The 14,871-nt window shown below is 40.0% G+C and overlaps 3 protein-coding genes across 4 annotated transcripts; all 3 read right to left on the reverse strand.

Annotated features, from left to right (window-relative positions):
• Positions 1–1,340: 1,340 nt before the first annotated feature.
• On the reverse strand, positions 1,341–3,348 carry LOC111810241 (protein HAIKU1). 2 transcript variants are annotated; one of them, XM_023696891.1, is made up of 2 exons: positions 2,991–3,348; positions 1,341–2,591 (listed from the first exon to the last, which is right to left on the reverse strand). In XM_023696891.1, the coding sequence occupies exons 1-2, from the start codon at positions 3,045–3,047 to the stop codon at positions 1,818–1,820; spliced, it is 831 nt and encodes a 276-aa protein (XP_023552659.1). In that variant the 5' UTR covers positions 3,048–3,348; the 3' UTR covers positions 1,341–1,817. The 2 variants fall into 2 exon arrangements, with proteins under 2 accessions (XP_023552659.1, XP_023552658.1); XM_023696890.1 differs by having other exon boundaries at positions 1,341–3,348.
• A 1,811-nt stretch (positions 3,349–5,159) lies between these two features.
• LOC111810575 lies at positions 5,160–5,726 on the reverse strand. Its single transcript, XM_023697297.1, has one exon. It carries the CDS (start codon positions 5,498–5,500, stop codon positions 5,171–5,173), a length of 330 nt encoding a protein of 109 aa, XP_023553065.1. The 5' UTR covers positions 5,501–5,726; the 3' UTR covers positions 5,160–5,170.
• Positions 5,727–6,647: 921 nt separating this feature from the next.
• On the reverse strand, positions 6,648–9,127 carry LOC111810295 (transcription factor MYC4-like). Its single transcript, XM_023696986.1, has one exon. It carries the CDS (start codon positions 8,800–8,802, stop codon positions 6,886–6,888), a length of 1,917 nt encoding a protein of 638 aa, XP_023552754.1. The 5' UTR covers positions 8,803–9,127; the 3' UTR covers positions 6,648–6,885.
• Between the last annotated feature and the right edge of the window lie 5,744 nt (positions 9,128–14,871).

The following is a 14,871-nucleotide window of genomic DNA, read 5'->3' on the forward strand; positions in this document are numbered from 1 at the left end:
GCTTATGGAGCTCTCTAACACCCTCCAGGCCTCCCCCGAGGCTTATGGAGCTCTCTAACACCCTCCAGGCCTCCCCCGAGGCTTATGGAGCTCTCTAACACCCTCCAGGCCTCCCCCGAGGCTTATGGAGCTCTCTAACACCCTCCAGGCCTCCCCCGAGGCTTATGGAGCTCTCTAACACCCTCCAGGCCTCCCCCGAGGCTTATGGAGCTCTCTAACACCCTCCAGGCCTCCCCCGAGGCTTATGGAGCTCTCTAACACCCTCCAGGCCTCCCCCGAGGCTTATGGAGCTCTCTAACACCCTCCAGGCCTCCCCCGAGGCTTATGGAGCTCTCTAACACCCTCCAGGCCTCCCCCGAGGCTTATGGAGCTCTCTAACACCCTCCAGGCCTCCCCCGAGGCTTATGGAGCTCTCTAACACCCTCCAGGCCTCCCCCGAGGCTTATGGAGCTCTCTAACACCCTCCAGGCCTCCCCCGAGGCTTATGGAGCTCTCTAACACCCTCCAGGCCTCCCCCGAGGCTTATGGAGCTCTCTAACACCCTCCAGGCCTCCCCCGAGGCTTATGGAGCTCTCTAACACCCTCCAGGCTCGCCTCCTTTCTCTAAAATGATAAGTGAAGAGAGAGGAGAGAGAAGAATTTAAGATGAGAGAGAAGATTACAAAAAGGAGAAATTTATTATAAATTGAGGGAATTTTTGCTTCACGTTCATACATCTATTTTTGGATCTTTGAAATGGAAAGCTCATAATCTTATATGATATTTTTTGTCCCAATACAAAAAAATTCAAACATTTATTTATTTATTATTTTAAAATTAAGAGAAAATTACCCTTTTGGTCCTTGAATTTTGGATTTAAGTAGCATTTTGGTTTCCGACTTCTTAAACTCGACAATGTTCCCCTAGAAAGACCATTAGTAATTAGCATAAAACTCTTCGTATAGACCAAAATGTACTGAACTTGAACTTCGAACATTACAATGTCGAGTTTGAAAACTCTACTTTTTCACGACTTTTATTTGGGTCTCTAAACTTTTGTTTTTCCTCCCTATTTTAGCTCGAGGAGAAAGTAATAAATTTATCTCTTTGGTCACCTAATTTCTTCTCAAAATTTCTACTTTTACTAGATATCGTGTTAGGTTTATTACCCGTTAACTTTAACATTCTCCGATAGTGAACGAAAGCTTGATTCTCCCTATACAGAGACAATTTCAAGCATTCCTTTCCAATCAGTAGGGCTAACAGAGCCACTCTCATGATCATTTAAACATTGTATAACAGAAGCAAGCAGCTACAAGAATGGAAGAACAGCCACAAGAGGGTAATATGAAATGATAAAGAACAATAAAAAGGCATAAAAAATGCACAACTTCTACATTTCCCTCTACAAACCAGCTAAAAGAAGAACTTAGATACCAAACAATATTCATTCGATCAATCTTACAGAATTGGACTATTATTCAACTAGACCGACCGACCCAACGACCATGTTATCAACTCGACATCTATGATCCTATGTCTAAGGTTACAGCTCTGTTCTTCCTGTTACATGTAGTATTACAATTTTGGTGGCTTGATCTTCACTATATATTGCCTACTAGGAATTACAGAAGTTACAGAATCAGATTTTCCAGACCCAAAATGAGAAGCAGAAGGATTTTACAATTTAAAATGTTAAAAAGATTAAACTAATGGAAAGATATAAAACAGAAAAAGGGCAGCTAGCTAGCTTACACCATGAGCTTGGTAACGATCTTCACAAGCAGATGAAAATGTCAGCAGGCATGGAGCGATTAAACACGAAAACGTTTGGAGGGTTATTGATCTCTCCATCTTGGACTCAAGATGGGAAAAAACCCGGAAGGAGACAATGGGAACATAACCCCTGGGGAAGGTGGTGGATGAGGCCCTGGACCTAAGATCCCTGATTGAGGCGTGGATGGAAATGCAAAATTAGGAGTCAGCGGCGGAGAAAACTGTATTCCTGGAGAGAGTAATGGATATGGTGATTTTGGGGACAACAAATTGTAGTAGCCAGTAGGAGAAGGCAATAGAAACTGGGAAGTTGGGGACGGTAAAAGGGCAGGAGCGTTCCAGTTCGGTGAAGGAAAGTTTGGCACGGGCGGTGGAGGACCGTTTAATCTCGAGGGTGGAAGAGCAGGAACAGGTGGATTAGGATTAGGATTAGGATTAGGCAATAAACCAGATGGTGGTGCTTGAGGAGGATGCATTTGACCAGGAATCTGCGGTTGTGGTAACTGGTTCGCCATTGGAGATGGATTCATCATTGAATTTTGAAGGTAACGCATGTATGCCGAAATGGGGGACTCAGCAGCAGGGTTCGGCCAATGCGAGTCTCCTCCCGGTGCCAATGGTGGCAATTGTCTAGGAGGTGGCTGAGCAAATTGTGCAGGCCTAGGCACATTATTAGTGAGTAGAGCCTGGGGTGGAGGCACAGGAACAGGGGCAGGGATAGGCGCAGGCATGTTCGGTCGATTAATAATCGGCGTTAACGGAGGAGGTCGTATTCTCTGCAACCTCAAGCTTTGGGGTTTTGGTGGATTTTGTGGAGCTCTAGGAGGGTGAGGATCCTGAGATGGTGAGCCTGTAAGCTGCTGAACAATGTTCCTAAAATCATTCTTGCTTATATTGTAAATTTGTGGCTGGGGTTGAGGCCTAGCAGCATTATTTCCAAAATTTGGCTGGTGAATTGGGCTCTTCCTAATGTTCTTCCCCAATTTGTTCACGCCTAAATTCTCATTCTGCCTATTCCTATCCATTTCCACAAGAACTTATCCCAACAAAACACCAAACAAATCAAATTTCACTTCTCTTAACAATCTAAACAATCTAAACAATCTAAACAATCACAATCCTTCAACAGAAAACCTAGAAAACACTTTCTAAATCAAATCCCAGCAGAAATTTCAAGATTCAGGCCGAACACAACAGTAAGAATTCAACCACAAAGCACAAAAACGAAATCATACCCTTAATTTGATCATCCTCCGCAATTTAAAAATCCGTGAAGCAATCGACCACCGCATGGTCTCTGCGAGCAACCAAATTAAATAGGCCTTCAAGAAGACAAGGATTCTGACGTCTTGAACACTATGAAGAACACGGAGAACAAAAATGAAGACCGAAGGGTGGGAACTGGGAAGTTGAAAGAAATCACGCGGTGAAGTTGAGGATCTGAGACGACGAAGAACAGGTCCAAATCCGAAGGGGAGAGAGAGATCAAATATATGAAGAAAAACCTAACAATCGGATCAAAAGGCGAAGAAGGCCAAACCCAATTGTTGATTGGGAAGTCAACGGGAAAATTGAAGGAAAATCAACAAATGGAATGATAGCTATGGCGAGATATTTGTTCTACAGATCAACCGGCGATGGAAGAGAGAGAAAGAGCCCAAGTTTTTGAGTATTTGTGGGCTTTTGAGAATGAGCCCAATGAGCCCACCAACTCCATTGTCTGCTTTCCCGTTACCCGTTACGTATAATTGTCCGCCTCATAATCTTAAAATGTTGTCTACTAGGGATAGGTTTCTATACCTCGTAAAGAATGCTTTGTTTCCCTCCCTAACCGATGTAGGATCTCCCTTTTGGACCAACGTCCTTGCCCAGTCCGTTGTCAGTAGATATTGTCTGCTTTGGCACGTTACATATTGTCGTCAGTCTCACAGTTTTAAAACGTGTGTTGTCAGGCTCTGATACCATTTGTAATAGCTCAAGCCCACTCTTAACAAATATTATCCACTTTGGCCCGTTGATACCATTTGTAATGGCTCAAAACCCACTTGATATGAACCAATAAACATCAATCATACAATATACTTCAATGAAGATAGGAAGAAAATATTATTGAAATTATCAAAAGATATTTCAATTCATACCACATTCATGACCATTAAGCAGGGATGTTACAACTCTTTGAATGTCTTTAATAGTTTATTTCCGAGGCTACCATGTATGTTGTATATGTGAGTAGACTGGAAAATATAATAAAAGAAGCATTTGTGCTCTATTTAGCCAATGACTAAGTTTCTTTGCAATTCTATGTAGTTTAGGTTGCACGTAGAATCATTCAAGCTCGACATGATCAATCTTGTTTGTGGAGTGATTCGAATCTCAAACAAGTGTTCTGGTTGCATGTAGAATCATTCAAGTTCGACATGATCAATCTTGCTTGTGGAATGATTCGAATCTCAAACAAGTGTTCTTGCCTTGAGATATTCGATCCATCTGAATCTTACTCCCCTTGTAGTGATTCCTTATCTTATCACCACTACTAGCATATATTGGCCCGTTGATACCATTTGTAATGGCTCAAAGCCCACTGCTGGCAGATATTGGCCTGTCGATACCATTTGTAATAGCTCAAGCCCACTACTAGCAGATATTGTCCGTTTTAGCCCGTTACAGCTCTAATACCATTTGTAATGGTTCAAGCTCATTGCTATTGCTAGTAGATATTGTCTATTTTAGCTCGTTACATCTTGTTCGTTCTCCTCTCCAATCGATATGAGATCTCACAAAAATGTGAAAAGTGTTAAATTCACCTCATTTTTCAAGTCGAGGATATTGATGTCAACTATACATATACATGCCTATCAAAAACACCACACCAGATGATAATATACATGTATCTATCATCACGATTATCAACCAGTATAATGAATCCTTCCGAACATAGTTGCAAAATGACCCAAGTGGTCCACGTCGAAAGAATAAAACAAGTTAACATACAACCAATGCTCATACAAAAATTGTCCTTTCGAGAATATGATTCAAAGGATATAGTCAGTAACTGAGCTCGAGACCAACAAAATTATACGTCAATTATTTCAAAATGGTCCTTCTCAATTTACTTTATTCACCCCGAGTCCTTTTTCTTTTTCTTTTCCTATTTCTATTTCTCTCTCTCTCTCTTGATTCGATTCTCGAAATTAAAAAAAGTCAATATAAAATAATAATTTAGTTTTTATAATATTACATTATTTCATCCTTGTAAGTCCAAATAAAACACGTGATGAAATTTAAACAAAATAAAAACATACATATACATATATTATATGTATATGTATATATATATATATATATATATATATATATATATATTAAAAATAAAAAATAAAAATAGAATGGGTCTAGTGTGTGTGTGTGACGGTTATTTTTCCTCTCGAATGGCTCTGAGATCCTCGAAGCTCCAATCCCTCCTCATCCCGGAGCTTCGAACCAGCTTCGGCTCCTTGCTGCCCAAAGAGATGGGGCCGGAGCTGTGAAGACGGCGGGGGGCGACGGGAGGCGCCTGGTCCTCAGGCAGGGCTCGAAGCGGTTCTTTCTTTGGGCGATCGGGAGGGCGGAAAGAGAGGTTGCCGGACCAGCTTCTCCCCGACGGCTCTATCTGAACGGAGTAGTAGTTTTGGAGCTGCGGGTCGGGGTCTCTCTCGGAGTCCGTTCTCTGTAAGAGTTGACAGGAGAGGCAGTTCAGAGTCATGGTTACGGAGGAGGAAGACGGAGGGGAGCGATTCAATTTGGGGGAATTTTGTATAGAAATTTAGGGTTTCAAAATTAGGGTAACCACTCTCTAATTTTAGGGCTTCCTATTGCCTTAACGCTTTAATTAACGCTCTAATTTTAGGGTTTCTTATTGCCTCTCATCTCAATTTTAAAATAGTTATAACACCTAAATTTATTGTTAGTCGATTTCTATGGATACCTCTTGTTGGTTGAACTTGGAAGCCTGATTTGCATATCGTTTCCGTCTTTGCATGCTCATCACAAATCGTGTTCTAATTAGTTGCACTCTTGGGTGTCGTGTATTTGGTAGTATGATGTGTTTGGAATACATTAATGAGGAGCAAACGTCAATCAAAATTACCACTCATGGGTCGTATGCTAAAACTAGAATGGGCGACGTTCGACTCTTTGTACTCTTGTAAGTGGGAGTGGAAAATCGATGTGTGTGAAATCTCACATGGATTGGAGAGATGAATGAAGCATTTGAGCTGTTATAAATGGTAGCTAGGGAGGACGTTAGCCCCAAAAGGGGCAGAGAGGGTAACATAGCATTATTTATAAGGGTATGGAAATCTCTCCCTACGAGATATGTTTTAAAATTGTGAGACTGACGTACGTACGATACTTAATGGGTCAAAGCTAATCAGGGTGTGAAGATACTTAATGGATCAAAAGTGATACTTAATGGGTCAAAGCTAATTCGGGTGTGAAGATACTTAAGGGGTCAAAGCTAATCATGTGTGAAGATACTTTATGGGTCAAAGCTAATCACAGTGTGAAGATACTTAATGAGGGTGTGAAGAGTGTAGAAACCTCTTCCTGCCAGACCTGTTACCTGTTTTAAAACGGTGAGGCTGACAGCGATATTTAATGGGTCAAAGCTAATTAAGGTGTGAAGATACTTAATGGGTCAAAGCCAATCAGGGTGTGAAGAGTGTGAAAACCTCTCCCTAGTAGACCCGTTTGAAAACCGTGAGACTGATAGCAATGCCTAACAAGTCAAAGCTTATGAGGGTGTGAAAACCTCTATCTAGCCACCGCGTCTTAAAACCATGAAGCTGACGACGATACGTAACGAGCCAAAACAAACAATATCTCTACTAACAGTGAGCTTGAGCTGTTACAACATTGGAAGCTGTGAGTGTTTTTTCATAACTCGGAAGGTCTTTGATCTTCCATTTAGTTTCCATAATTAACAAAACTACACATAAACTCTAATTATTACACTAAATACAAAGATGAAGAACAAGAAAAGGCTAAAAATAATCTAAATCTACCAAATATTAGATTCCCTCTATTAATCTCTCTCTAATGGGAGCCTCAAAAACGTCCCCTCCCACTCCTAATTACACCCTTTCTTCTCTACATCATTCCGCCGCCGCCGCCGCCGCCGCCGACCCGGGCGATCAGAGCCATTTTCAGCTGCTCCTGCGTGTAACATCTGCTCCCCATCTTCACCGTCGCCTGTTGAATCATCAGATCATTCACTACAGACACACTCGCATGAAGCATTTCCAAATCCAAATCCTTCAACGCCGTCATCAATCTCGCCGCCGGATGATTCTTTTTACTGCTTTGAATCCGTATCATTGCGTCCCATCCCATGATTTTAACCTCGATCTCTATTTCCATTACTTTTCTGTTCCCTGTTTTTAGATCTTGATCGATTGTGTTTGTGTAATGCCCTAGATCTTTCCCTCCCATCTCCTTCTTGATGAACTCTAGATGTTTTCCCATCTCTGTTTTCTCTGTTTCTATGATTTGGAGCTTCGATTTGAGCTCGTTGATGTATGAAACTGCGTCGCCGAGTAGAGAGGCCTTGTCCATTTTAGATACGTTTGGAACTACGGCTCGGAGAGCGTAGAATTTCTGGTTTAATTTCTCTCGTCGTTGTCTCTCTGCTTCGACGTGATTCAATGGCTCTTCTCTTCCGTTTGCTGGTTTTCTGCCTCGTTTTCTAGGTCGTTTTTCGGGTTCTATGGATTTTGTACAGCTATCGACTTCTCTGATCACGGAAGCTTCCAGATCTGAGTGGTCGGAGTCGCCGGATTTTACTTTCCCGGAGGAGGGTAAGATCACGCCGGAGGTGAACGAGAGGATCCCTTCGTCGTTGCTACTTCTAGAAGGAGGGGATCTCTTTTTTTCGTTCTGTTCGTCTGTTATGTACTGTGAGTGGCTGGAAAAGAGACTTCCGTTGCCGAAGTTCAGCATCCCGCCGGATTCCGGCTTGAATGACGGGGTGTTGGTGGTGGTAGTGGTGGTGGTTGTGTCGGTGGTGATGCTCTTTGATGGATTTGATTCGAATCCGTAGTCGGAGAAGTTTAAGAAGCTTTGGCTCTGTTTTTGATTTTCCGATTGGGTTAGCTTCCTCGGAACGTCGCCGGAAGGGACGGTGGTGGCGATTGTACTCGACGGCTCACTAATCCACATCGAGGACGGGTCGTTTTCCCCTTCGTCGGCAGTGGAAGCAGCGGCGGTGGTTCCCGATATCCAAGAACTCGTTTCAAGATTGTTGAAATTGAACAGAATCTTGACTTTGTTCATCAAATCGGACGTCCGGTGAATCAATTCCGTCGAACCCATTTCGACAACGCCGTTTGGAGAAGGAATACAAACCATCGTCTGTAACCCAAAAACCTTCCCCTGTCTTGCCCGTTCACAAGCCGACGCCGACAACCCATCAGCGCCGGAGATCCAAATCGGCGTCGAGTTAAAAAACGCCTGACTCGGTAACCCAACTCCATTAACAAACGACTGAGTCATCGAAACCAAAAAGAACCACTCCGTATCCGTAACCTCCTCATCCACCGCATCGTCCGGTCCGGCGGCGGATCCAGAAATCAAAGAGTTAAGGTCCCGGAGAACCTTCTTCCGGTGAGCTTGTTCAGCCGCCGACGTCACTACTTTCGCCTTCCCCTTCCCTTTATCCTCCTCCCCTTTGTAATACCCATCTCCCCACCCCAAAACCGACCCGTCGGGGTAATCGTACGACGACTGCCAGAAAATCGCGTAAGTCCAGCTCTCCCTAGCGCCGTCGATCAGCGCCTGGAGACGCTGCTGCAGAGTCTCCTGATTGAAAACGGCGACGGATTTAGGGGGATCCGGCGGCGGAGTGGAAGTTGAGGCGGAGGACTGCGGCGGCGGTTGGTTGTGGAGAGAATGAGACGACGCCGCCGATGGAGCCCAGTAAGAGGAGAGATCGGAGTTCATGAAAGCGTCCATCAACGACGCGTTCTCGTCGGTCCAAAGATTCATCGTCGACAATCGATAATCCGTCATGCGATTGAGATTTGGAGAACAGAAATCGGAGAAGAAAGGGAAATTTGGTCTTAAGAAATGTCGGGCGATCGGATTGCCATTTATTTGGGAGCAGACTAAGCCGAGGAAGGCACCACGACGCTTCTTTTTTTTCTAATCGCCGATTTAATCGTTCAAAAACCCGGCGTCTTTTTCAACTCCTCGCTTAGAACTGTACTACCAATAGCTGCCAGATGGATCGGTTTAGCTAGCCCCGGTTCGGTTCGGTTTGTTTGCACGTGACGTCTTTGTCGTTTCGCTAATGGGAGTTTGACACGTGTCCATCTTTAAACACCCAAGTGATTATTATTTTTTCCATTTTATTATAAAAATATCTATAATTTTATTTTATATATGATTCCAATTATTTCTTTTTATATTTTGTAACAATTTATTGTAAAAAAAATATTATGATTTAATGAAAAATGATATATGTCACACGTGCCTACGTTGCATCTATGACTCCACTAGACGAGTTACTTACTCTGCAATAATTTCTTTAATTATAAAATATTATTCATTATTTTTGAATTTTTGTTTTATTTAAGAGTCAAATATTAAAATTAAAATTTATCCACTTGTCACTATCGCACTCTTGATGGCAGCAGACTTGCAATTGTGTGACACTCACTTTTCAATGACAAGTGAGCTAAGTCAATTTGTTATTGTGTCGCCTATGGCCAAGCGACGTATGCTCGAACCTCTGGCCTCGGTTTAAGAAGGTTTTAGAAAACGAGAGCAGAGAGATATTTTTGAAAGAGACGTTATATAAGCAAGCAAGAGAGTAACACCCACGGCTCACAATATATAACCTTGGGTATGGAGAAGTTGACTGCATAGTGTTTAAATGACATGAGAATCCAACCAACTTGACGTACTCTGTTGAGGATTATTGGGAGTGAGTCCCACTGTTAATTAAGTGGAAGATCATAGGTTTATAAGTAAGGAATACTATTTCCATTTATCTGAGGCCTTTCGAGAAAGTCCAAAGCAAAGTCATAAGAGCTTATGCTCAAAGTTGACGATATCATAACATTGTGGAGAGTCGTGATTCATAACATACTCAACTCAAACAAAGTGGATAATATCATACCATTGTGGAGAGTCGTGGTTCCTAACATACTCGATGTTTTTAACCGGACCCATCCAAAAAAACACCTAAAAAAATAATAAAATACAAAGAAAATCCAGTTAAAAATATTTATGACGAGCAATAAATAAATTTTCACACTCCTTAACTACAGTGTGGTTAACTACAGCTACTTTCCACGAAGGAGCTGCTACGCGGGTTAAATAAAAAATAAAAAAAAAATAAAAAACCAAAAACTCGGCGGCCAAAAAATCGTCTTCCTCGTGGACCCCATTTACTCGTTATCGACATTATAATAATAACCACACGGCTTCGGAAAGCAAGAAAGTGAACGGTGGCCGTTGGATCCAAGGCAGCGTGGGGCCAGAGGTTAGATAGAGCGACCAACGGCGGAGATTTGGAGATTAGTTTAATTAAATTTTGGATTAATTAATTAACATATTCAGCACGTTTTTTTTTCTTTGTGGAAACGTGGCATGATAAGGACGTTTTGTTTTTATTTTTTTTGCTTTATGTCACCTCATACGCATTCGTCACTTTTTCACGTGCGAAAAAAAAAATCTTTCCTTTTTTTTAGTTTTATTATAAATATACTCTTTAAATTAAAAATAATAATTAATATTTCATTTAAATCCTTAAATTTATTATTATTTTATCATATTTAAAAAATAATTATAAACTTTCAAAAATGGTATCATACAGCTATTTTTTAATTTTTTAATTTGACAGTCGAGTAAAAAAGAAGTATGTGAATAAGCCAATATCATGTCTGAATGAGAGTGATTCCGATGATATGATGATTATAGAAAAATTTAAAAGAATTAAAATTCACTTCTTGTACCAATATTGCACGTTTTTCTTTTAGTGGCTCACAGTATCTTTCAACTTTTAAAAAAAGTTAAAAAAAAATATTCTTATCGTCGATACACGTTTAACACTTTTGAACCTCATACAAAAAAAGACAATATCGGCTAGAAGTGGAATTGAAGTTGATTTAATATTATTATTGGATTTTTTTTAATATATTATTTTTTTTATTTTAAAAAATAAGCATTCACTGTATGTATTTCATTGTACAATGTATTTGAATTAAAGTTTGAAATAATTAAACATAAAATAAATAAATTCAAGCTGTTTCTTGTGGACCTTAAATGAGAGGCTGACGTGGAATTTTTACCTGAAAAAAATACATATTGTTTAAAAAACTCAGTAAAATTCTGGTCGGACCAAAAATAGGGTTTGAGTTTCCATTAAAAATTTGTGAACGTGTCAAAATCACGAAATCGCATGATTGAAAACGACCCAGATTCACCGCTAGCAGATATTGTTCTCTTTGAGCTTTCCCTTTCGGACTTCCCCTCAAGGCTTTAAAACGGGTATGCTAGGGAAAGGTCTCCTCCTCCCCAACCAATGTGGGACATTACAATCCACCCCCTTCAGGGCCCAGCGTCCTCGCTGGCACTCGTTCTTTTATCCAATCAATGTGGGACCGCCCCCAAATCCACCCCCCTTTGGGGCCCAGCGTCTTTACTAGCACACCGTCTCGTGTCTACGACCCTTCGGGGAACAGCGAGAAGGCCAACACATCATCCGGTGACTGGCTCTAATACCATTTGTAACGACCCCGATCCACCGCTAGTAGATATTGTCGTCTTTGGACTTTCCCTTTCGGGCTTCCCCTCAAGGCTTTAAAATGCGTCTACTAGGGGAAGGTTTACACACCCTTACAAATGGTGATTTGTTCTCCTCCCCAACCAATGTGGGACATCACAATAGACGCGTTTTAAAGTCTTGAGGGGAAGCCCGAGAGGGAAAGCCCAAAGAGGACAATATCTTCCAGCGGTGTATCTGCAACTATTAAAATATAACTGCTCAACTAAAATAAATTAAATAATTTAACGACGGTGTTCGTGTATTTTATTTTTTTTAATTATGAAATTTTATATTTTGCCCAAAAATATTAGCATAAAATTTGATTAAAATGTCGGTAGCTAAAAAGTAAATATTGAATTATTATTATTATTATTATTATTATTACTATTTATTTATTTATTTATTATTATTAATTATTCATAAGTGTGAACCAATTGGTTCAAAAAATTTGACTGTGCCACACTTATTGAAACATAATTCTTGTGGTTGGAATATTTTCTCAACTTTTATTTTTGTCCTTTTTTTGTCATAAATATTTTTGTTTTCTAACCAACCTTTTAAAATTGCATTTAATATTAATATAGTTCGAGTCAGATCCCGTATCCATTGGAGAGGAGAACGAAACATTCTTTATAAAGGTGTGAAAACCTCTTCCTAACCAACGCGTTTTAAAATTCGTAAGACTGACAACGATACGCAACGAGTCAAAACAGATAATATGTACTAGCAGTGAACTTGAACTGTTATAGTTCATGTCACAACCCATAGTTAGGGGTTCGTTTGTTTTTTTAGATTATTTAAAAAAAATTATACTTATTCACAATACATGTTATATTAATAATTAAAATCTCGTAAATTTAGTAACAACGTGTTACTATCGGTTACAATCGTCAAATATTTTTAACTTTCATCGTGATCTTAAAAGACAGGGCAAAGTTAGGTTGAAACCCTATTTTCAAGTTGACAAAAAAAAAAAATGTTAACCGACAAACCGATCTAAATTTTTGGGTTTTCAAAAATTCAACCCTAAACCCGAACGCAAAATAATATACTAATTGTAAATTTAATCCGTAAATATGGGTTCGGGTTTTCACTTATTTCAACTCGACTCAACTCAAATAATTTCATGACCCAACTCAACTGCACGAGATGGGTTGGGTTAATCAAGTTTTTTTGGGTCGAATTGTTTTTATTCAAATATAGTCTCGGTTTATTATAATACTCATCATTTACTCGAACGTCACGAATACGAGTAAAAGTGATAAAATGTTGTTAAGATTAAAAATGTGATTTGAAACAAAGTTGACTAATTGGATAAAATAAATTATTATTAGTCAAAATAGATATGCAATTTCTCAAAAGGCTATATGAAATAAATAAAGACCATGTAAGATTTGCATGTCTCACATTTTTGTTGCTAAAATCTTCAATTTTGCTTTAATCACCAAAAATAACCTTTTTCAATTTCTATCATTAAACTAAATTCAATTTGATTTTTAACTCTCGACACGTTTCACGGTATGAATTTGTAACCACCATTTATATGGGTGTGGAAACCTTCCCCTAGCAGACGCGTTTTAAAGCCTTAAGGGGAAGCCCGAAAGGGAAAAGCCCAAAGAGGACAATATCTGCTAATGGTGGATCTGAGTCGTTACAAATGGTATTAGAGCCAGACACCGGACGATGTGCCAGTCTTCTCGCTGTTCCCCAAAGGGGGGTAGACACGAGGCGGTGTGCCAGTAAGGACGCTGGGCCCCAAAGGGGGGTGGATTTGGGGGCGATCCCACATCGATTGGAGGAAGGAAAGAGTGCCAGCGAGGACGCTGGGCCCCGAAGAAGGGTGGATTGTAATGTCCCACATTGGTTGGGGAGGAGAACAAACCACCATTTATATGGGTGTGGAAACCTTCCCCTAGCAGACGCGTTTTAAAGCCTTGAGGGGAAATCCGAAAGGGAAAGTCCAAATAGGACAATATCTGCTAGCGGTGGATCTGGGTCGTTACGGAATTGTTAATAAATAAAGTGTAAAAGACATAGCTAAATTACTTGAACGAGAGGATGAGCTCATAGGAACGCTCGATGGAGTTAGATACCGTAAACCAGTAATTGAGTAGGACGTGTGAGATAAATGATTAAGATAAGCTTAGAGGAGCTAGTTAGCAGGAAATCAATTATTGAGTAGGTTGTGAGATATCGATGATTGAGATATAAGCTCGAAGGAGCTAGACTATATGATACCGATCGTTAGGTTAAGTCAAATGATTCCACTGATTGAAATAAGTTCATACGAGCGAAAACATGTGAACCCAACTATTGGGTTTGACAGTGAGCCAAATGCGATGATATTAGGAAGTGAAAACCCTATTTGTGAGCTCATATGAGCTGAGTTAGGAAGACCCGAACATGAGACTTTCTAGTATTATATTGGTTGAGAGGAGCTGACGTAGTCTTACGCACACAGTGGATGACCGATAACAAGGGCATATTTTTGTACTCATTCGTGTTATTCTTATTTTTAAAATGGTGTTTGAGCTTGCACGACTAGTCACCAGGGCATATCGGATTTCCTCCGTTGTAAATGCAGACAATTCAAATATAGACGAACATTTTCACGCACACTCGACAACTTTCAATTGATGTAAAATGACCCGTCTCACTATCACTTGTTGAATTAAAAAATAACGTTCGTTCTCACAAAACAGACTATAAGAACACTAGAAATATAGGACTACCGAGAAATGCTTAGAATTTACAATTTTTATCTTCATAGCTCGTACACGGTCAACATAGATTTTAAACCCGTATCTCTAAAATCTCGAAATTCCGTTACCTGTAGACTAACGTTAGCGACTTAAAGATTTGCCCTCGGGTTTGAACCCCTACTACACTGAATAATATTCGGTTATTATTAAATTTGAAAAATTAATTTTTTTATTAAACACTAATAATTTTTAATTTTTTTAATTAACTATTCCTAAATTACTTTACAAAATTTCTACCATTATTATTTATATGTTACAGTCAACCGAGTTTATCCATTCCATTGAATTAAAAATAAATAAATAAATTAATATATATATATATATATATATATATATATTGTCGTTATATAGAAAATTGACCACGGAGTGGTGGGTCCCAATTTGGAGCAGAAAAAAAACGTGGGATTAAACTGTAAAGTGGTGGGACCCGGTTTCATAAAATGGCCAATCATCTTAATTTTAATTGGTCCATTATTTATTTCACTTGTCCACGTCACTCCCCTTACCCTCCACCTCATCCGCCACGCATTACGGGCATCTCCACGT

This window comes from Cucurbita pepo, chromosome LG14 (assembly GCF_002806865.2).
Source record: "Cucurbita pepo subsp. pepo cultivar mu-cu-16 chromosome LG14, ASM280686v2, whole genome shotgun sequence".
In the NCBI taxonomy this organism is placed as follows: Eukaryota; Viridiplantae; Streptophyta; class Magnoliopsida; order Cucurbitales; family Cucurbitaceae; genus Cucurbita; species Cucurbita pepo.

Bases quoted from the DNA above. Each gene is read 5' to 3' on its own strand.
- LOC111810575 (XM_023697297.1), bottom strand. From the start codon at position 5,500: ATGACTCTGAACTGCCTCTCCTGTCAACTCTTACAGAGAACGGACTCC.
- LOC111810241 (XM_023696890.1), bottom strand. From the start codon at position 2,780: ATGGATAGGAATAGGCAGAATGAGAATTTAGGCGTGAACAAATTGGGG.
- LOC111810295 (XM_023696986.1), bottom strand. From the start codon at position 8,802: ATGACGGATTATCGATTGTCGACGATGAATCTTTGGACCGACGAGAAC.